This window comes from Uloborus diversus, chromosome 2 (assembly GCF_026930045.1).
Source record: "Uloborus diversus isolate 005 chromosome 2, Udiv.v.3.1, whole genome shotgun sequence".
Classification (NCBI taxonomy): Eukaryota; Metazoa; Arthropoda; class Arachnida; order Araneae; family Uloboridae; genus Uloborus; species Uloborus diversus.
Genome location: NC_072732.1, coordinates 191,970,437 through 191,993,556, shown reverse-complemented (window position 1 = coordinate 191,993,556; position 23,120 = coordinate 191,970,437). Strand labels below are relative to the sequence as shown.

Here is a 23,120-nt window from a genome sequence, read left to right as displayed (position 1 = left end):
AAAATTTCATTTTTAATCATTTAAAAATATTTTTCTTTTGCACTGTTTTTCCCTGTAGCGCTTTCAAGATAGCAGTTTAGAATGTTTTACAGAAAGCTCTCATAGAATTTTTTTAAAGGGAATAGGTGGAAAAAAATATCAAAAACAAACAAATAAATAAATAAATTATCAATGTGGTAAACACCTTGTTATGCTTTGTTAATTATTTATTACTTGTTTTCCAGATATGCATTATTAGTGTTAGATAACCAAAATTTGCAAGAGCTGTGGAACTGGGAGAGCAGAAAGACGAAACTTAGAATCTCTCGAGGAAAAATCTTTTTTCATTTCAACTCTAAGTTATGCCCCAACAAAATAGAGGAGCTCAAGAATTATTCGTATGTTCGCAATTGGGATGACAGAGATGTGTCTCCAAGCTCAAATGGTGATAGAGTTGCTTGTAAGTGTTTAATAATTTTTCTTTTTTATGTTTATACTTGAAATTTTTTGTTTGTTTTACCCTCTTAAAGATATCAGGCAGTTTTATCTTATATGCCTATATGTGTATGATTATTCTTAATTTCTTAAGAATGTTTAAATTTGAAATTTAAAGCTGTAATTGAGTTTTGGTTCTAAAAAAAAAAAAAGTAAAAGTAAATTCAAAATGAAAGAAGTAAATAGCTAGGTAGTACTTTTAAGTAAAGCAACTAGTATGTTTTTTTCTTCTCTTTTTTCTGTTTGAGGTAAATCAGCAGACATAGGCACTTTCCAATTTCTTCCAATTGAGAAAAAGAATGTCTTAGGGTTGTTTAGTTGGGGCATGTTTAGTTTTTATTACAAAATCTACTGATTTTCCTCCTGTTTTTCAAAAAGAATTCTTCAGGGATGGCAGTTAAGCTATTTTTGAATTTTGAATTTCAATACTTTGCTACTGTCCAACCACCAATTGTATGGAATTGGCAAACGTCCAGTTGAGACAAGTCTATCTGAATCAAAGGAAAAAGTAAAAAATTGGATGCCCATGCTCCTCTCCATTTGAATGAAACTTGGCTTAGTTTAGAGGCTAACATACATCTGCAAACGCTGACATCCCTAAAAACTAATAGATGCATCCATTTCCCCCTGTAAACCAGATGTTTGTTTTTCCATACAATCTGTGGTATAATTTTGTAAAAATTAAGTTTTTTATTTAGCTTGTGATTTTTTTTTCCTATAGGTAATGTTGTGGATATGGATATGGTAGTGTGGCGTGTAGGATCTGTAGTGGCAGGGCTGAGATGGAAAAATTTCCGCAAAACTCACACTGACATGGATTTTCGTTCCCTCCTTGGCTATGTAGTTTATTACAGAGAAGCGTATGTATTTTCTTTTTGTTATGTTTCATGTATTTAGCTTAGTTCTCATACTATTGTTTTGTTCAGTGTTTAATAGTACTTCAATGTAATGTTTGCAATACATGTTTCATATTGTTACTATTCTTTCAATCAATGCTATTTATTATTTACATTATTAAATTTTAAGAGAGGAAAGTATAAAAGAAGAATTATGTTTCTTATGCCATTTATATCGTATATATGAGCATGTATACAATAAATGTGTAAAACTGTTTAATATTTATGAAAAATATTAGTTAAATTCAGTTTTTTAATGTTATATCATCTCAATCACAATGTTTGCAATTTGTTACACCTCCTTCATTATTTGATTTATTTAATTCTTTCTTATTTTTTTTAACTAACTTCAAAAAAGATGGTTATGATTTCATATTGCAGCTTTTTATGTGTGTTTTCGAATTGTTCCAACACTACTGGACCGATTTGAAGTTTTTTTTTTTTTGGTTTGGAAGGATATACTTCCCAGATGGTCCCATTGTAATTTGGTCTGGATCAAATAAGGGGTCCCGGAGAAATCCAAGAAACTTTAAATTTCATACGTCATGGTGTGATCGGTGTATTTACACACCTAAGGTTTTGGCTTTCTCTTGAACGATATTTAATTCTCGCGGCACATGGATGATTAATTTTCTCAACGCTGCGCCGCATGGTAATTTTTTATTATAGATGTTACTAATGTATTTATTAGCAGTAAATTAAATATATTTTGCTACTTTAATAGCTGAATCAATTACCTTAATGTTTTATGTACTAATAAATAACTTTATTTTGGCACTAAAATATAAAGTTCTTTATTTAATATTCCAATTTTTAAATACATTTAGTGTTCAATTGAGGAGGAATTGAATACAGAACACCCCTCCCCCATGATTTAATTTATATTCTTTAATAATATAAATTATAACTGTGTATGATTTCTGAAGTTTGACCAATATTCTGGATTCACTATTTCACGATGCCGACAGTTTAATTTGAAATTAGGGTTATATTAATTAGCAGGCTTCAAAAAAAGGAGGAAGTTCTGAACTCGTCGGATTTGTTTTTTCTTTGTACAATGTTCCCTAAATACTCGAAGATACCTGTACCCAGGGGCCAGGGGCGTGCACAGGGAGGGGGGAGGGAGACCTGTTGACCCCGACCCCCCGAGCCTGGAGGTGGCCCAATATTTTTGTAACTAATGGTGAAATATAGGGGTAAACAATATGGAGAGGGGCCTGGAAAAGTCATTTGTGATGGGCTCCAAAATTTCTGTGCATGCCCCTGCCTGTACCGATAAGGAAAAGTCTTTTTTTGTTTGAAACAGCATAGTTCTTCGGCAGTCTAATGTTAATCAAGTTCAGGTTTGATGAAATTGAGGGAACTCTTGAAATATCGTACTCGCATTTAAATCGATTTGCACTTTATGAACTTTGTATATCGTCTCACTTAGCGAACCAGTTTTTATGCTTTTTTTTTGTTTAGTGGTGACTTTGTTTAGGGGTGGTCTAACTTAGGTTCCAAATCTTTGATTTACCCTATTTGTTCTTTAGGGAAAAGTTAAGGCTAAAACAATAAATTTCATGCAATTTCCCTCACAAATGATTAAATATAAAACCCATTGATAAACAAAGGCCTTAAAACAAAGGTTTATACTTTCTTTGCCTATAGTTAAAGAAAGTACTAAAAATATATATTATTAAGAGTAAAGATAATGAAAATTTTGAGTTAAGGATTCTCTGAAGCAAACATGAAATTCATTCTAGTGGAATTTTTAATCTTCATCTATAGTGGGGCCATGTGAAGAAACATGCAACTTTTATCACGAGTTATATGACACTAATTGCGAAACATAAATTACAATTTACAATATTACAATCCTAAAATTTACAATCTTACAAATTTAAACTTAAAACGATTTCATTTTTTTTTAGTGACTCGTGCATTTGCTTTCGGAAAGCAAACTAAACTTTGATAAAGTTGAACAAATGATGAAGACATTTTTTTTTGTACATAGTTACGCATTTGAAAAAGCTTTTCTTCACAGTTGTCAGAAGTCTCCGAGAGGCTCGCTGTGTTATTTACACCACTAAAAAGCAAAAAATAAATTACTTTTAAATAAAAAAAAAACTGCCTTCAAAAAATACCCAGGAACTAAAGAGCAAAAAATAACTGATTACACTTACATTCTATTTCCTACCCAAACATAGAAATGAAATTTATTTTGCAATTCCAGTACAAAAATCAACTAAACTAAACACCGAATTATAAAATAAACACTGATTTAAATTACTATACGATGAATTATTTTAAATACCTAACTAATTATGTACGATCTCTTAATTTTTAATAACCTTTTGAAGTCAGGGCCTCCTATAAACTACTACCTAACATAACTGAGTAGGTTTAGTTTTAAAGACTAATTTCGCGTTTCGTTGAATTAGTGTTTAATTCAGGATTCGGTGGGTTGTCAGTTACGTTATGTAGTTGTTTATAGGAGGCCCCAACTTCAAAAAGTTATTAAAAATTAAGAGATCGTATATAATTAGTTAGGTATTTAAAATAATTCTTCATATAGTAATTTAAATCCGTGTTTATTTTATAATTCGGTGTTTAGTTTAGTTGATTTTTGTACTGGAAAAAGCTGTAGCAATTTTAATCTGAAAAGACTGAAAAGAATCACTTTTTGAATGCCATTGATACAATCCAGAATAGTATCCCAAGGCAAATGGATTACAAGTAAAAATAAAAATATTTTGAAACATCCCCCCCCAGATAAATCAATAGGAGTTTCATTTTACAGCTAGAAATATAAAGGGCAATAAATGTATGTATGGGTAAGTGTGTTTGTGTTGTTGAAGGGGGGGGGGGAGTAGAATTATAAACTGATATAATTTTTTGGGAGGAAACAATTTAAATATGGCCACAGAGTTTATGTTTTCATTTATTTGAGTAAAGTACTTCACTAAATTAAAAGAATTAAAAGTGATTAATATCTTTTGGCCATGCATAGTTTTATGCATGATTATCATAATGGAATTTTTGTATCTCGTTGTTATGGAATTAAATGCTATTTGAATTTCTTGTGTTACATAATGTTTCTTAAATTACATAATGTTAATGTGCTTATTGTGTTTCCCAGGCCTGATAGAAATGTTACTATATTCGATGGTAGAGATGCTTGTGGAGCTGATGTGTAAGTGTTAATACTTCATAATTCTTCATAAATTCACTCTCAAAACTGTATAACCCAAACCTTGTTTTGTGCGTGCTTTTTTTTTTTTTTTTTTGTGCGGTGTATGAAAATTCTAATCAGATTGGGACAATCATATTTATAAAATGGGCGAAGTTATTTATAAAACGAACAAATTTTTTTTATGTGATTTGTTTTTTTATGCGGTCTCTATCCACCAAACAAAAAGAGGTTTTGGGTGTATTTGTTGTAGCGGTGTTAATGATAATGCAATTTATAGGATCAGTGTCTTTAAAATAATAAATATTTTATTGTCCTGTTTATAGTTAATTCAATTTTAGTGTCACAATTTTTAAGCAACAGAATTCTTTGATGCTTGATTTTGTTTACTTAGTTTTAGCATAACAATCTTGATCATATTGTTAAATTTATTCTGTATCTTTCAATTTGATCAAATAGTTAACACGTGGTTGTGAATTTTTGATACATATAATTCAGTGATGACATACAGAAGTTTGAAATAAGTAAACAATGATAGTGATTTTTAACTGGTAATAATAAATTTGTCACAATGACCTAATGAAAAGTTATATTCAGTAGTAATAGCCAATATTGTTTTATGGCTATTATTTTTAAAATTCATTTTGTTATGTTGTGTAGTTGTATTTTAACCTTCATGGTTGAATTAATATAATATGTTTTCCCTGGTGCTTATATAGGAATTTATATTGAGAGGTGCCCAAGCCAAAAACAGTCAACTCTCGATAACTCAACGTCCCAAGGGACCAGCTAAATTTGCTCGAGTTATTGGTAGTTTGAGTTATAGGAAGTTTCTACAAAAGTATCAAGAGTTGGGGACCCAACGAAAAATTTGAGATAAAGGAATATTCAAGTTATAATCTTCGAGTTTTCGAAATCTGACTGTATTGTGAGGATTTCCCAATTTATATTTGAAAATATTAAAACTCTTATTCAGAATAAGTAGCTTAAAACTTATTTTTGAAGAGGCCAGCTACATTTTGACTTGGCCTTTGCTTTCTCCCTATATTTACTCTTGTTTTCCCTAGAGAAAATAGTAACTGTTCCTTTGCGAGGGACCACTGTAATATTTGAAAAGAAGAAATTCAAGGCAAATTTTAAATATAGAAGTATAAATATAGTTGAAAACTTAAAAATAAACCTATACAAAATATGAATAGTAAAAACATGAATGAATATTTTATGTATCAAATATAAAGACATTTCATAATGCTTATGAATTCGATTCTTAGCTGGAAAGTTGATGATGTGGAAGCAGACGAAGATGCAGAATATGTCATAACTTTACTAACTCATTTAAAACCATATACAACATATGCTACTTACATGCGGACCTACACAATTGCATCAGCTGTAGTTGGAGCTCAAACACCAATAATTTATTTCACAACAAAACCTGATAGTAAGTGAAATTTATAAAATTTTAATCCTATTTAGAGATTAAAGTATGCTTGTTTGATGTTAAGCTATAGGCCATTGCAGAATAAAACAAATGCATTGTACCGCATGTGACAGCTCATGTATTTCATTAAAAATAACAATTCAAAAGGGAAATGAAAAAAATTTTGTTGTGTAAGAAATCAAAGTTTATGTGATTTCTTAAGATTTTTTTTTTTTTTTTGTTGATTACCTTTGAAAATATTATTACTTTCAAATGAACTATATGAGTTGTCACTTGAGGGTCAAAATGGACAAATGTGCAGAATTTAAATTCTAAGTTATTGATATGAAATATTTCTGACTTTTGAAATTGTTCCCACTTGTATCCTCTAGGTTGTCTTTGTTTATGAAAGTTTTTACTTCCCAATAACTTAAAGCTTTTTCTTAAAATAGTTATTTAATAAGATTTTTCTTTAATTTTGAAATTTAATGCTAATAAGAAATGGACTTTAAATGCTAAGTAATTGATATGAAATACTTCTGGTTTTTGAAATTGTTTTCACTTGTATCCTCCAGGCAAACTGTTAATGCCTGGCATGTTTTATTACCCCATAACTTAAAGTTTTTTAAAAATAAAAATGATTATCCCATTTTTAAAAGCTTTATTTTTAATAGCATTTTATGTCATTATTCATAGATCCCAAGCACCTAACTGTGTGATATTTCTTTTATTAGCACCTTCTCCTCCTGTAAATGTTCAAGCTGTTGCCACATCCCAAGGTGAAATAATAATATCATGGTCACCTCCAAAAAGACCCAACGGAAACGTCACTCATTACATCATTGAAGGCTATAGAGAAAAGGATTCTTCTGAGTTTATTAGTCAAAGAAATTATTGCAATGAGCGTGAGTATTCAATTTCTTTTTTTTCCTTAGGAAAAATGCATTGTTGTTAAAGTTGCTTCACTACTTAACAGTTTCATTTATTTTTCAAAATCGTTAAGAAAAAAGTCAATTTTGTATTATGGCAGTTATTAACCTGTTTTATATTTAAAAGACAGAAATAAGAATTAAAATCATTGTAATTATGAAAATTAATAATTTAGAGTGTTTTAAATTTTCACTATTAATTTCCAAATTATTGCTTTTTTGGAGCCCTAATGATGCACCAGAAAGTGCACTCTACAGGTAAAAAGTTAAAAATGAAAAATAATTTCGAATTTACTAATATGAGTCTAAAACAGCACAAAAGTTATTTCAGTATCACTCACAAAAACTTCTGCCAGTAATGTGACTGAATTGTTTCGCTTTTTCAAATAACTATAACAACTTACATACCACACAACTGGTTTTTCTTGAAAAGTATATTGAATAACTATCGCAATCTTTTGATGAATTCTTCAATTTTACTCTAAAATCACTCACAGATACAAATGTGGGTATAACAGGAATTAAATTGGACAAGAAAGTGGATGTACGTCTGGAAAAATCAAGAATTGGCAGATTGCTGGAGAACATACGGTGTACAGTCAAAACTGGCAAGTGGTTGAAATTTTCTGTTTTAAGAAATTTCTTTTATAAGATCGCTCTGAATTTGAGACATTGGTTGCATATGATTTTGAACTATCAGATTGACTTGCGGCTTAGCTTTCCTGTTTTCGAACGTATAGAATTTTCATACTCCTGTATGAAAAGTTTTCGCTTTGGAGATTGTGATTTTTTTACTGTAAGGTTTTTTTTCCGGAAATTCTAATCACTAAAAAATCCCTTTATGAAGAAATTTCATTGTTTTGATGAAAAATTCGGGATATTTACTCAATTAGGAAGTTTGGGAGAAGGCATCAAAATTCTAGAGTTTCCTGAACAAATTGAGAGAGTTAGCAGCTATGTAAATATTAATACAGTAGACCCTTGTTTTACGCGGGTTTATTTTACAAGGTTTCCATTATACGAGGTTTAAGATTTGACACCATTATTTCATTTTACGCGGATGAGTTTTGGTTTTATGCGGATGCGGCTATGCAAACAGATAAAACTTCCCCTCTTTCAAAATCCTAACTCCTAAAGATTGCAGATTACACGTTATAAACTGCATTTTGGCATGCTAGTAACCGAACTTGGACCACTGGAGACATTTTATAAGATTAGTTCCAAAGCTCTTTCCAGAAATAAAGTTATTAAACTCATACCGAGTTCAGACTTCTCTTGAAGAAAGCTTTTAGGAGTGACAAAGGAGGTCAAAATCAACGAGAATACCGACATCGGTGACACACAACCAAAAACATTCACATTGAAAATGTTGAGCCATTCCTAGACAATAGAAATGATCTTTTTGATTTATTAGTGAAGGAAGATTCTATCGTAGAAATGACGCAAGTGGTCATGGATGCGTTAATGCTCTCTGCAAAGAATTAGAGAGAAAAATTCTTAATGACTGTCAAAAGACTATCATTGCCAGCTCCTCTTTATAAACAGAACACGAAATTAATTTATGTTTTCTTTATGCATGTTATGCCTAAAAATCGATATAAGTACACATTAAACTTATTATACAATTAGTCATCACTGGAATAAAGTATTTTTTTTATCTACAGAACCAAACCCCCTATTTTAACCCTAGTATTAGGTCTCAATTTACGCGATTTCGATTTACGCGGCATTTCCGTGGAATTGTAATCCCCGCGTAAAACGAGGGTATACTGTATTTACTAATTATTTATTTGCTTTTGTGTATCTGCCTGTGCTTCCACTTTCTAAATGATGCTTTATTGTTTTACAGCACTTGCTATGTCGGATTTCAAAAAAACTAAGGGTAGAAGCGAAGCAATCGAAGATGTCTCTTCCGAAGAGAAAGAACAGAAAAAGGGTTCAGATTCTGAGAAATGTTGCTCATGCTCTAAAACAAAGTCACTGCCTGATCAGGGAGAAGATGCTGAATCACAAATTCAATTTGAAGATTTTATTCATAACAGTGTTTTCATTAAAAAGTAATTTTTATGTTTTTTCAAATTCCCTTATGTGTTGAATATATTTTGGAAAATTTGAATGAAACAGCTTTTGTTAATGTGAGATACGAATGAACTTTCATTATTGTGTGAAAACTGAGTGCAAGAGAACTGTTGGTTGGGTTCAGTGCCAAAATTGTTGTAGGGCACTGACTACAGCCCAGAGAGTTGTAAAAAAAATTTTTTTTGATGCATTTTTTAAAAACTATTCAATAATACAGTGAGCTCTGGGTAATTGAATCAGTAATTAATTGAGCTGCTTTAATGAACCAAATTCTCAAAAGCAGAACAAAATCCTGCTTCAACGCTAAAATACTGCTGGATATTTGAATCCAAAGTGCTGTTTAAATGAATGCATATATGACTAACGATTTCCCCTAAACATGTGGTGCATTGGAGCAGTGATTTTTAATGATTGCTATTTTTGTTTCTCTAAATGCAAAGCCGTTGAATGTTATTTTTTGTGCTGTTCATTTCTTTAATTTTATTAATTTACTAGGGGTACCCGCAAGGCTTTGTACCCGTAGTGGAAAATTAAAAGGTCATTTGGTTCACCTGTATATTTACAAATAATGGATGATGAATTTCTCGCCAATTTGCTATGTTTATTTGCTCGCCCGTGTTATGGTTTCATGTTATGATAATTTGGTAAATTACTCGTCCATGTTATGATTATTTGCTCAGTAAAATGTTCTTAAAATTGGAATAAAAAAAAGAAGAAAATCAAATTTTCAAAAAATCGCTTCGAGGTGCACACCCTATGCTACAAACTAATTTTGTGCCAAATTTCATGAAAATCGGCCAAACGGTTTAGGCTCTATGCTCGTCACAGAGATCCGGACAGATATCCCTACAGAGATTCAGATATCCAGACAAACTTTGAGCTTTATTATTAGTAAAGATTTATTATTTTTAAACTGCATGTAAGAGTAATTTTAAAATTAATGTCAATAACTGCAAAGCATTTTTAATATATTAACTTTTCAATTATTTACACTGAATTAATGTCTTTTCAGTCCTAATGCGGGAAAACTGAAAACTGAGAACACAACCGTGACCTTGCTTCCTACCTCCGCATCCTTTGAATCTTCCACCGAGTTCTTCAATGAGTCATACATGCACATTCTTGGAAGTCCATCTTCTTTGTCCACAGTAGTTGAAAATGTCACCGAAGTTGCGAGCACTGTGCCACCAGAGTTAGAGGAAGGACGGTTTCGATATGTGGTTTATGATGAAAAGTATCTGGTTGTTAAAAATCTTCATCATTTCACGGAATACACTATTGAGGTAGGGAAGAAAAATTACTGTTCTTTATATTTTTATCGTTGAAAATGTTTTCGTGAATGTGTTGATGATACTCAGACTTTGAATATGATTTTTTGTCAAAAATATATACTGAATGAGCCGTTTATATTCTATGGTTGATTTTTCTTTTATGGTTAAATAACTAAGTGCTTGAAAATAAAAAATTACTCAAAAGATACGGGCTTTTTCAAATGTTCAGAAAATCATTTTTGAATGATTTGATATTTCTTCAAGGAAATTTTTTCAACTAGGTACATTTTTTCCTGCGGTTTTCTACAAAATAATACATACTACAATCATGTGTAATGAAATAATGTACAAGTTTAGAATCATAAGTTTTTTATCAGAAAAAAAAAGTTTGACTCCTAGTTAGTACAAAAAAATCCTTCTGGTTTGACCTCTAGTTGGTACAGAATGGAATATTCTATATATTATTTAAGGAACCTGTTAGTTTTTAAGAACCTTTAAAAATGCTCCACCAGGGACTTACTGTAGCGGGGAGGGAACTCTTAGTTTTAACACATATTGCCAGTCGTACTTATGTATATGTTATGACCCTCCTCCCTCTCCCTGAGAAGGTAAACTTTAGTGACTGTAATGAACTGTGCGTGTGCATTCAGCAATTTTGCTATTTCGTCCACTTTTTCGGAAAAAGTCCGGGACGGTGAAGAAATTGGACAAAATGAAAATCAACTGGTGTTCCATATGTTTGATACATAAATTTATTGTTATGGTGTAGTAAAATTAGCACATTAGCTTTTACAACTTTTTATTTATTAGTTTTTTAAATCTTTGTATAGGTGAAAGCTTGCCAAGAACCAGCCATAGATCTAGATGAATGCAGTTCCCAAGCAATTACAACGATTCGAACTTGGCCACTGGGTAATATTTGTATTTTTGCCAGAATTCTGGCTAAATTATTCTGCTATAGTTTCAAACTCTTAAGTGTTCTAGACTCTATGTGTTATGAACCTTGTAAAAAAAAAAAAAAATCAAATGTGTTAAAACTTTATAAGGGGCTGTCCATAAATGTCACTTTTTGCAACAAGTTTTATTCCCTTTTCCCTGTACATAGCGTCACACTTCACCTTACCCTCTCCTCTTGCCATATGTCATGCTGATTTTCATAAGCATAATTTTATTCAAAAAAAGTAATGTCACACATTTTGTTACCTGCTCCCTCTCCCTTGTCACTAACTGTCACAATTTCACAACCCTCCCTTTCTCTGAAAACGTAACGTCAGTTGTGGGTGGCCCCTTAGTAAAACTATATTAACAAGAAGTTCCGTCTAGAACTATACGAGCCTACTTTCTCGTATTCCCATACTACTTCCTAGTACCTGGTCAATATTCTCAAAAATAGCTAAAATCGCAAATTATTTCAAACATATTTTAAAAATATTTTAAGCTAATTCTAAGAATAAAATATTCCTTACTCATCTAAAAAAACAAATCATATTAACAATAATTATTTCACAGTTAAAACCATAGCTGCGGAGTCGGAGTCAATCTGATTTTGAGATAAAAGAGTCAGAGACAAATATCCAAGAATCGGAGTCGGTCATTTGTCCTCAGTGTATAAATTTTTGCCAAAGCTATGAAGTCAGAGTCGAAGTCGGGGAGTCGGAGTCCGATTAATTGTCGAACACAGGAGTCGGATATGGAGTCAGGTGCCCTTAAATTGTCGGAGTCTGGAGTTTGGCGTCAAAGAGCTTTTGAAACAAAATTTGTTTGAAATAAATCCGTCTTCAAGTACGGAATCTGCATTGACTTTCAGTTTCCCCATAGGTGCTAATGTTATGGGATTTGAACAGTTCAAAATTGAACGGAAAATTGTTCAAACCAAAAAGATATTTTATATACAAGTTTTTCATCAAAAGATTTTTCCTACAAAGTTTGTTTGAAGCAAATTCGCCTCACAGTTCGGAATTGCCTTGAATTTCCCCATAGACGCTAATGTTAAGTTTTTTTGAGCTGTTCAAAATTGAACAAAAAATAGTTCAAATCAAAAAGTGAAACATGGGAATGAGGTGTCCTCGGCGAGATCTTTCGAAGAAAAAAAAGTTTGTTCGAATCGGTCTATTCATTCAAAAGTTATTGGGGGGACGGGGGGGGGGGGGGGACAGACTGACAGACATTTTTTCGCATCTCAATACCCTACTTTCCAATTTTTAATTTTTCGATATTTATTTAATTATTGTATTTATTTTTGACTTTTTTTTGTTTTTCGCGATAATTTTAAGATGCATTAAGCCTTCTTTCATGCTTTTTTCTTCTTTTTCTGACTTTTACTGGGAAAGTAGGCTAAAAAGTGAAAATTATGAAATAAGTGAAGATTCCAACTGCCATGTTTTATATTTCAGATGGTGCAGATGATATAGATGTGAGTACTATCATCATCAATACTGAAAATGCTACTTCTGGCATCATTACTGTGAAATGGGATGAACCTAAAAATTACAATGGTTTAATACTGAATTATTACATTGAAGTGAAATCAGTTGAAGCGGGTGATGTAAGTATGCATGTCTTTATAATATATTGTTTCATTTGAAAGTGAAAATAATAAACTATTCTGTGTTGCTGATTTATTTTCATACAAAACTCAACAATGTGTGTGTTTGTAGGTATGAAGAAATAGCTTTTTGTAATCAGATAAATTATTCTATTAATTTAATTCTTAAACCAATCTTCCTGTTGAATTTTTAACACTTTCAGGTCTGAGCTATTTCGACCGCATATCTCCCTACAGACTAATTTTTTTTTGGCGCTTTGCATGATTTTTTAAAAAATACTTAGAAGATGTGTATTTTAGTAATTTTTATTGTATTAGATACTTCAAAATGTTTTCTTTCGTAATAAAGGAACTATTTGACTGAAATAAAAATCAATATTTAGTAAGAAATTGTCGAAAAATGGATGTTTGAAACTAAAAAAAAAGTTCTGCATAGGAAAACATCATTTTTAGCCATAACAGTTTACCCAGACTAAATTAAAAACTTACCTATATCTTGAACAAATATCTGAAAATAGGTTTTAATTTGAAAATAAACATTATTTAATAAAATTTGCTTTTGTGTGTTACTTTTCTAAGCACACAAACTCGAATTTTAAACCCCTATTCCATCATGATTCATGTAGTCATTTCTGCCTGGTGCTGCCATCTATATATATATATCTTGAAAGTAAAAGGTTCCTATGTAGCATCTAAAAAGGTTAGAAACGTATGGAACTCATACTTCTATAGCTAAGAGAGGAAAAATTTGACCCCGAGAGACTCTCGGGCTTCACCAAAAATGGCAGTCTGAGTGATGCTCGGGCATGGACCTCAAAGTGTTAAGTGTTAAAATGCAAACACCTGTTATGTTTTATCTTTTAAAATACCAAGTTGTGTTATAAAGAAAGTTGTAAAACAGCATCAGAATAGTGATATTTTACTCTTTTGTTTATGATGATACATCAGTTAGATTTTTGTATTTCACTGGTATTCAGGACTCAATTCACAATATTGTTAGTTGCATAATATTTTTTATTTCAAAATTAACTTTGAGTGGTTTGGTTATGAGTAAATTAATTTGAGCTCTGAAGATACAATAAAAGTATGAAGTTTAAAGCAACAAAAATACAGTTAATTTTCATGTTTTGTAATGCTGTTAAAAAATTGTTTTATTTTCTGACCATTATTTTATGTATGACATTTAAATATCTAAATCTTTTACTGCTGGTGCATGTCATGGCACACTTACAAGGCCTAACTTAGTTGTTGTATAACTGTTGGCCGAACACATTTTGGATGGTCCCCCCCTTGAACAGTACAATAGTGGCTGTTTAGATTCCAAAATCTACATTGCTATGCTCTCTTGATTTTAGACATCATAATAAACAAATTAAAATAATATTTTGTTATAATTTTTACATGCTCTTAAGCTCTAGACTAGGAATATTGAATTGTAGTGAACTACCAAAGTAACAAGAAATGGTAGTCAGTTTCTTCAGTTTTGGTAGCCATTTTCCAAAGTATAAATATGCAGCACTAAGTAACCTATTCACTGTTGGTAATATTAAAAACATATTTAAGGGATTATGACACTCTGCAAAAAGAAACAAAACTTGAATGGATATATTTTTTAATATAAAGATATAAGCATATAAGGAAGATATTTTACAGTTTCTTTAAATGTAATAGAAATATGTTTGCTAATAACTGAAGGAAAGTAAAGGTGAGTACTCAAACAGGGCTTGGTTTATTTATGAATCAGAAGTTTTTGTCATGTGACATGGTTATTCTTCAGGGAATTAGGAACTGAAAAAATCTTAAAAGCAAAAACGATTTATTTCACAAGGAAAAAAAAAAAGAAATCGTAAAAACAGGATCATTTTCAAATACAAATAGACACAATAAACGTCAGGACTGGTCTACTTTAAATGAAAATATTCAATTTAAACTGAACAAAAAAAAAAAAAAAACTTCGTTGCCACATTTGGTCCCTGCAACTTGATTTTCTGGCTGCCAGTTTCACTGAAATGGTCGCCTGTTGGTGACTGATCCCTAATCTAGAGCTTTTAGTCTTATGCTGGGCCTATTGGAAAATTGGGAACTGGATACTTACCTGGGATAAAAGGAGTTTAATTTAAGTTGTTAGAAAAAGTAGAAAATGTGACAAAAATTCTGTGTATGAAAGTTAACTAGTTTTTATTGATCACAATGTTTCTTAACACTCAAAACTATGTGCTAAAACTGCCATTCATTGAACTTCATTGTTTTTATCCAATAGCATCAACCTACCCCTCATTGCATTACGCAGTGGGATTTTCAGAAGAAAATGTATTACACCTTAGGTGTGTCAAAACCTGGGAATTATTCATTGAGAATAAGAGCTACTTCCTTAGCTACAAGTGGAAATTGGACCTCACCTGTACATTTTGTTATTCCAGATGCTAAAGGTTAGTATATTATTTTTTAAAACTTTTAGCAATCTTAGCTTTTGATATGCTTGTTAAATTCACAATAAAAAAAAAAAAAAAAAAAAAAAAAAAAAAAAACTAGTTCGGAAAATAAAAACTAAATTCATATACATTCTTATGCATATCAGTTTTAAATTTATTTTTACTTTAAGTAATGCATATCAATTTTTTTACTGGAACATTGATGCGATTTTTGAAATGCATTTAAAAAAATAATTAAATAACAAGTCAAAAAGTTATACAAGATTTTTTTTCGAATTGAGATTTTTGATTTATAATATGTAATGCTACAGTGGATTGCATGTGTATTTACTCATATATTTGTTAAATATTTCAGGTGGCCTTTGGAGATCTGAAATGCTTTCACTCTTTATTGTTGGCATAGTTGCATTTATATTCATATCTTTTGGAGTTCCATTTTATTTCTATTACAAGAAAAGGCAAGTTCAATGTATTTTTTTCACATATGAGGCATTGAGAAGCAAAGGGATGTAAGTGGCAAAATTAAAAGTTTGGAGATAACCAGTACACATGGTAGGTGAACCTCTCCTCTCTCTTGGGGCAAGAGATAGTATGTACTAGTAGCCCTGGTAGTGTTGCTGCTATACAGCATGATTTAGGGGAAAAAATCAATGAAAGCCTACCTAGGAGCTAATCTTCAACGCGTTTTACTCAAAACTTGAAAATGTCCACTTCGATCCCTTTGCTTCTCACTGCCTCAAATGTTGTCAGTAGTTGCATTCCGAAACTAAGCAATAGATGAGCATAGCAAAAAAGTTGAGACTGAAGAAGATAAAAATGTAAAAGTAACAAAAATCAGTGACAAAGGTAAAACTGGTAAAGGTTCAGCCAATTAGCTTTTATTAAATCTGTAATTACATGATCATGTTAAAGATAAGTGCTACCCACCATCCAATGATGTGCAATAAATTGCAGTAGAGAGTCAAAATTTCTCACAGCTTGGGACCACAGAGTTTGTGTGGATTTTAATATTAGGTACTTTTCAAAGGCATAAGATAATGATCATTATCTTATTTATTAAAGCTGTGAATAGTAATATAAAAAATATAAAAAACACATAACACAGGGGAACAAAAAATTTTTTTGTCTTTGGTGCCCAGAGTTTCTGAACTAATTTTAGATATTTTTGGGGCTCTGAATCTAAATATGAAATTAGTTTTTCTCTAGCAGCTCTACTTTTTTAGTTAAGTGCTGTTGTTTTACCCAAAATGTGTAGTTTTAACTCTATTTTGTGCATTTCTAAAGCAAGTGTAGGCTTCTTAAACAAGGATTGCTTGTGGCATATTAACCTTATTGTCAGCCTGCAGTCTAGTAACTTAAAGGAAGCAGTTGCAGTAAAAGTTTGACAAGTTTAGTAATAATGCTTCAACAAGTTAAGGTCAATTTGTAAGTTCTTGACTTGTATATATTCGCTTTGCTCGATGTGTGATGAGCTGGATCTTTGTATACAATATTTTTCAGGGCCCGATTAATATAGTGGGTGACCCAAAATAAACATTTTTTGCGGGGTCCTCTGAAGTCAAACCTTATAAACATAAACATTAATGGGGAACCACCATTTCAGGGATGTTGAGGTGTTTTACCACTCGTTCAAAATATTTGTGAGGAGGCAGAGTATCCCACTCTTAAGAACGTGTAAAAAAGGTAGATAAATAAAGGAATAAGCTTAACAAAATGAAAGAAAATTAAGGTAAAGTTTTCTTAAGTAAAACTACTACAATTTTAGTCATTTTGAGGATCTTAAAAATTAGGGACTCGTGTCCAAGAGTCTAGTTGGTAATCAATCTCTTATTACAGTACAACAGAAATAAAAATCCCTATTTTGTGTTTTATGTGATCTAGAGATGTAAATTAACTTGTTTTTTGTATATTTAAATGTTATATCTTAAAAATTTGAACTTGTGGGCAAAAATTGATGTCATATTTGAACTCTGGGTACCAAATTCATATGACATCAGTTCCAAAAACCTCAGTACCAAAATTGCTGTTGCCATTTGAATAGAATTTTTCTCTTTTATATCACATTAAACCATAGCAAAAAAAGGGGGGGGAGGAATATTAAAAATGAACACAATGAAAATATTTTGTATAATAAGAAACGAGAAACTGTTCTCGCAATTTTCAGAACATCTGATCATCTTTAATCCATTTAAAACTAACTTGTACTTTATTTCTTTTTAATTATTTTGTTTTTTATAAATACAGTAAAGTTTCGATTCTTTGCAGGTGGCAGGGGCGGATTTAGGGGAGGGCAGGCGGGGCTACTGCCCCGGGGCCTCCACAACAAAGGGGCCTCCACAATAAAATTTTTACAAAATATCCTAGCTTTCACGTGTCGAAAATATCGGATATATACGTATATATCAAAATATCGGATATTTTCGAAAATATGATGATCTTTTCGAACCCTGATTAGGGGCCTCCACACTTCCAAATCCGGCCCTGGCAGGTGGGCTTATCCATGGGGCGAAGTATTCCCGGACTTTAACACTTTCAGAAAAAATTCTCTTTCCAGGCGATGATTTACTGAATGTAGATAATTACGGACATTTTAACAAAACAAGTGCAAAATCTATTTTTTAGACACTCCTATTTCTTTCTTCTCCCTCCTTTCCAGTGACATCAAACCTTCCAAAATCTGACTGGATGAAATTTGATTTTTAAATCTACGCTACTTACTACTTTAAATCTACACTACTTACTACTTTAAATCTACACTACTTACTGATTTTTAGATCTACACTACAGTGGAATACCTTTATAATGCCCACCTATATAACGCAATTCTCTATAAACCGCACAACTTTTCAAAAGTAAACAATAGGTTTTGAAGCTTAAAAAATCCCTCTGTTTTGTTTTGCAATCATAAAAATTAATAGGAAATTAAATTTTGAAACAGTTTTTCATCTTCCTATCTTAATTCAGAGCTTTTAAATGAAAATTAATACTCACAGTAAACAGAAAATACCAGATGGCTGTTGAAAATGCAGCTGTTAACCATGAAGCTAGCAGAAGTGCAGGATAATTCACTTGTGAAACATTTTTTTTTTTTTTTTGAATCAATAAATGTAATATTAGTACTTTAATAATCATTGTAAATAAAACTCATTCTGAAGTGCTAATATATAGCTATATTCTGAATATTAGATTCAAAATTTACGAAATGCTCTATATAACGCAAAAACCTGTATAGCACAAAAGCTCTGGTCTTAAGGTGTGCGTGATAACGGTCTTCTACTGTACTTAAATGCATAAACGAGTAACTGATCCAGTCTTAAAGTAACACCTCTCCCCTTCCCTGTGCATTTTTGGATTAACCTAACTTGATTTTTTGCAGTTAATCTGTTTTCATGATTTGTTTGCGCATGTGTGCAATCTGTTTGCAATAATGGGCGATCCTTCTTCAGCTTTCATACACAGTTTTCGTTTTAGCTATAGATTAGGTGTATGCGAGTGTTACTGATCTTTTTAAGCTTTTGCATACATTAGCATCGTTTTTTTTACGAATTTGGGGATTATCCTCTGTTACTGTACCACCCTATTCCGCGAGTAAGTTACCTGTAGTCTTTAAGTCTTGTTCAGTAACACAGCTTTGTTTCTTTAAAAATGCTAAGTATTTAACTTCTAATGTTCAGAAAAAATGAATAAAATATTTGTGTGGATTTCTGACTTAAGTGTTCGTTAGAAATTTGAAACCATTTCATCTTGAGAATATTTGCAACTTCTATCCCTTGTTTGTGGTCAGCTCTCTCTCTCTCCCCTCCCCCTTCCATAAAATATTTCTCTCTACATTACTATTTATTAACCCGTTCGGGACAGCAGTCCGCAGAAGATAGCGCTCCCTCAGGACGGCAGCTGTTACACGTGGACTGTGCGCACAGGCCGGGGCAATTTCTCCCGCTAAGCCTTATACGCATTTTCGGAAAGTACGCATACATAATAATGGATAAAATGTATACTTTAAGCAGAAATGAAACCATTTTTTAATATATGATAAAATATATCAAAATTTCAATCATAACAAAAAATTGGATGAAAATAATTGATATTTAACAATAAAAATGCAAAATACATTGTTTTTCACAATAACTAAAAGTACCAAAATTAAACAATATATTTTCTACAAAACAGGAAAAATATTTGCGCTTAATATTATGAAATACTTGAAGAATATTGTAACAATTAATATTTTAAAGCCGCATGAAAAATTTCAAAGCACAGATAAATGCACATTGAGCATTTTACACTCATACGTAGTGTTACGTCTTTTATTCTGCTTTGAGTAAATTACACATCTCCGTCTAAGTTCTTTGCCTTTTTTTTTCAGAATATGATTTTCGAAAGTAACTACTGTATGAAGAACTCCAACAAAAATAATTTATAGTTGTTTCAATGTGATCCAAAAGATCCATAGATGGATCAGTCATAAATTAAGATATTTCCTCCTCGGAAAGATAACATGTTCACCATGGCTACCAAATGAACATAAAAGTAAAACCCCTTGCTAGAATATCTCCCCTCCAATCCCATTATAAATGGAACCGAAACTAGAAAGAGCCACTTTAAAATGAGTAGGGTCTGGTGGGGGAAAGTGGTCAAGGGGGTAAAGTGGTCATATGTCAAAAAAATGGCTATAGCTTAGAAATAAATGTTCGAATGAATGTGAAAATTTTATTTTGGAGTAAGGCAGTTAGAAACTACATTTTGAATACAAAAGTTTATAACTGGCAAAATTTTATTCAGTAAAAGAAAATATTTTGCGTGAATAGGTGTTTAAAATCTAAACACCTATTTTAACATCCTTGGGAAATTTTGTTTGTTAGAATTAGGAACAGATTGACTGTACAGGAAACTTCCTACATGTCTCAAGAACTCTTACTCATTAGCAGTTAGCTAAATCTATTTTAGATAATTTTTTAGAACAATTTAAGTAAGATGGGGTAAATTGGTCATAATATTAGGCTTAACGAATATTGTTCTTCTAATGTCACTTAATCTTTAGGTATAAGGCAGATACAAATTAAATATTAATTTTACTTAATATGTATTGTTTTTACAGTAAGTGGGGTTAAATAACGAGTATATGCGTATATATACGCATATATACTCGTGCAGACATGTACATAGACGTTTTCACATAAATGCGCCAATAAATACGTATATGGGTATCTGCAAGTATTTTTTATCCATACAGCTATACATTCTACTATACACGTATATGCTCGCTTATACTCGTATATATAAGAACACTTATATACTCAGGTAGACACGTATATACGCGTACGAACTCGAGTAAACACTTACATACAAACATATGATATAAAAGTATATAGGGTGAGTTTACATTCTTGAACAAATTATTAAAAGGTGTTTAAGGAGAGGATAAGAAGTAAGAATCAATAAGGAACATATGGTCACAAACACAATGCTGATGCGCTACATGCACGCAAATTGAGAAATTGATGGATGCAAAAAAAGTCAAAAATTTATATATATATATATATATATATATATATATATATATATATATATATATATATATATATATTCACACAAACAGTCAAAATACAAATGAAAAAAGCAAATGAAAAAGCGAGAACATCAAAATGGAAAATGAAAAAGGTGAACCCAGGACCAACACTTTATCAAGGGGGGGATTGGTCCTAAAGTTCACAAGGCCCTTTCTGTCTAGCAGGAGGGAAGGTCCCAATAGCTTGCTATCAGAGAACATACCTTAAGGTAAAAGAACACAAGAACACACAATTTTGTATTTATTCTTTCAGTTTTTTTAATGTCGTTGATTTTTCAATTTCTTTGAATTTCTATTTTAAATTTGTCTTAAATTGTATCTCTTGTTTTATATATATATATATATATATATATATATATATATATATATATATATATATATATGTATATATATGTATGTATGTATATGTATATATGTATATATATATGTATGTATATATGTATGTATATATGTATGTATATATATATATATATATATATATATAATATGTATGTATATGTATATATGTATATATATATATATATATATATATATATATATATATATATGTATGTATATATATATATTACACAAATACAATTTTACACAACATGAAAGTTTTAAAGCGATTTATGAAATTTGCGGCCTTCAGCTGTAATACATGCGTCTCATTCACAGATCCCTCTTTGTTGCAATAACGAAATTTTTGAAAAACTTTCATCAGCCGCTGCACCTTTATTGCGATGCATGTATTAGAGCTACTACAGACCGTAACTTTCAACAACTGCTCTAAATATTTCTTAAAAACTAAAATGTTAGGTAAAATCATCTTTGTGCAGCAAATTTGTGCCCTGCTTTGCATCCATCAGTTTCTGGCTTTGTGTGCATGTAGCGCGTCAGTGATTATAACTTCCTTATGATTCTTTGCTTCTTATCCTCCCCTCTCACACCCCTTTGATTTTTGCCCATGAGCTGAGATTCACTCTGTAAGCTGACATGTATATAAGCGTATATTCTTGTGTGTACGTATACATGTTTATATACTTGTGCTTCCATATTATATATACATGAGTAGACACGTACAAAGATGCACTGGATGTATCCACGAATTAACTCGTGTATACTCGTACATGTATGTATGTACACTTATATATGCGTATATACGTCTACTATACACATATATACTCAAGTATGCACGTATTTTCTCGAGATACAAGTGCATACGCGCATATGATGTTCGTTTATACGCGTATATACTCTTATATACACATACATGTGACACTTATGTACTCATGTAGACACGTATACACTCCTGTAGGTAATCACGTATACATGCTTATATACTCGTATATACACGTATATACTTGAGTAGGCATGTGCATGCATTTATCTGATGTATACGTGTATCAACTCCTATAGGAATGTGTTTATTCGTGTATAACACGACACGTATATATTCGTGTTTACAAGCATGTACTTGTAAATATACTTGTAACTATAAAAACAACTGAAATATACAAGTATTAGAGCTCTTTATAATGGTTTTGCATCTATTTTTAACTATGACCACTTTACCCCATGCTATGACCACTTTCCCCCACCCCATGGGCTAAAGTGGTCATAAAAACATAGGGAAAAGAAAGCTTTATAAAACTACTAAAATCAATATTTTTCTTCCTAAAATTCAATGTACCGTGTTCTTTAGTAATGCAATGTAAAATAACAATAAAAAAAGTTAAAGTGTTTAAAGTATTTGTTGCATTTATTATCCACCTTAGTTGAAAACCTACGATTTTATGACCACTTTACCCCACCAGACCCTATACGTTTCCCTTCTCACTTGGGAGCACATGTTTATACGTTCTTTCACAAAATCCAATAAATCACAGACACTTGACAGACCACATTCTGATGTCAGACAGAGAAATACTAATGCAGGAAAGCAATCATTTGAACAGAACATGGATAAGTAACGCCATCTAATAGTAAACATTTCGTTCCAAATCCAAAACGCAGAATAGCGTCGTCAGGCCGGCTGTGTACTACTTACCGTAACGCATGGATGCGTTTTTCCTCTCTAAAGAACCACCTAGTGCTGACGCAAGCAAAGAAGCGTCGTTCATCCCAAACAGGTTAAATATCTTCTAGCTGTAAATTATACTTCTCAGTATAAGCCTCATTTTTTAACCCTTTCTGGCGCGGTGGTTACAAAAAAGGACACCAATTTTTTCTTTAAAAAAAGTTTTTTCTTTAAAACTCCAAAAATCGCTGCATTAGTTGCTTTTATTTCTCTTTAATGCACATAGATGGCGGCACTATTAAATATTACTCTTTTTGTTGTCTTAATTTCTTGT

General features: G+C 31.5%; 1 protein-coding gene across 1 annotated transcript in view; it reads left to right on the top strand.

The window, feature by feature from the left end:
- The window catches only part of LOC129216231 (insulin-like peptide receptor), a 239,765-nt gene that overhangs the window by 203,464 nt on the left and 13,181 nt on the right, over window positions 1-23,120 (top strand). The window contains exons 8-18 of the mRNA XM_054850429.1: window positions 225-439; window positions 1,196-1,334; window positions 4,492-4,545; window positions 5,814-5,983; window positions 6,697-6,867; window positions 8,741-8,948; window positions 9,983-10,253; window positions 11,072-11,153; window positions 12,635-12,786; window positions 15,047-15,215; window positions 15,574-15,676. Coding sequence (XP_054706404.1) covers window positions 225-439; window positions 1,196-1,334; window positions 4,492-4,545; window positions 5,814-5,983; window positions 6,697-6,867; window positions 8,741-8,948; window positions 9,983-10,253; window positions 11,072-11,153; window positions 12,635-12,786; window positions 15,047-15,215; window positions 15,574-15,676 — 1,734 coding nt within the window. The remainder of the gene's footprint in view (window positions 1-224; window positions 440-1,195; window positions 1,335-4,491; window positions 4,546-5,813; window positions 5,984-6,696; window positions 6,868-8,740; window positions 8,949-9,982; window positions 10,254-11,071; window positions 11,154-12,634; window positions 12,787-15,046; window positions 15,216-15,573; window positions 15,677-23,120) is intronic.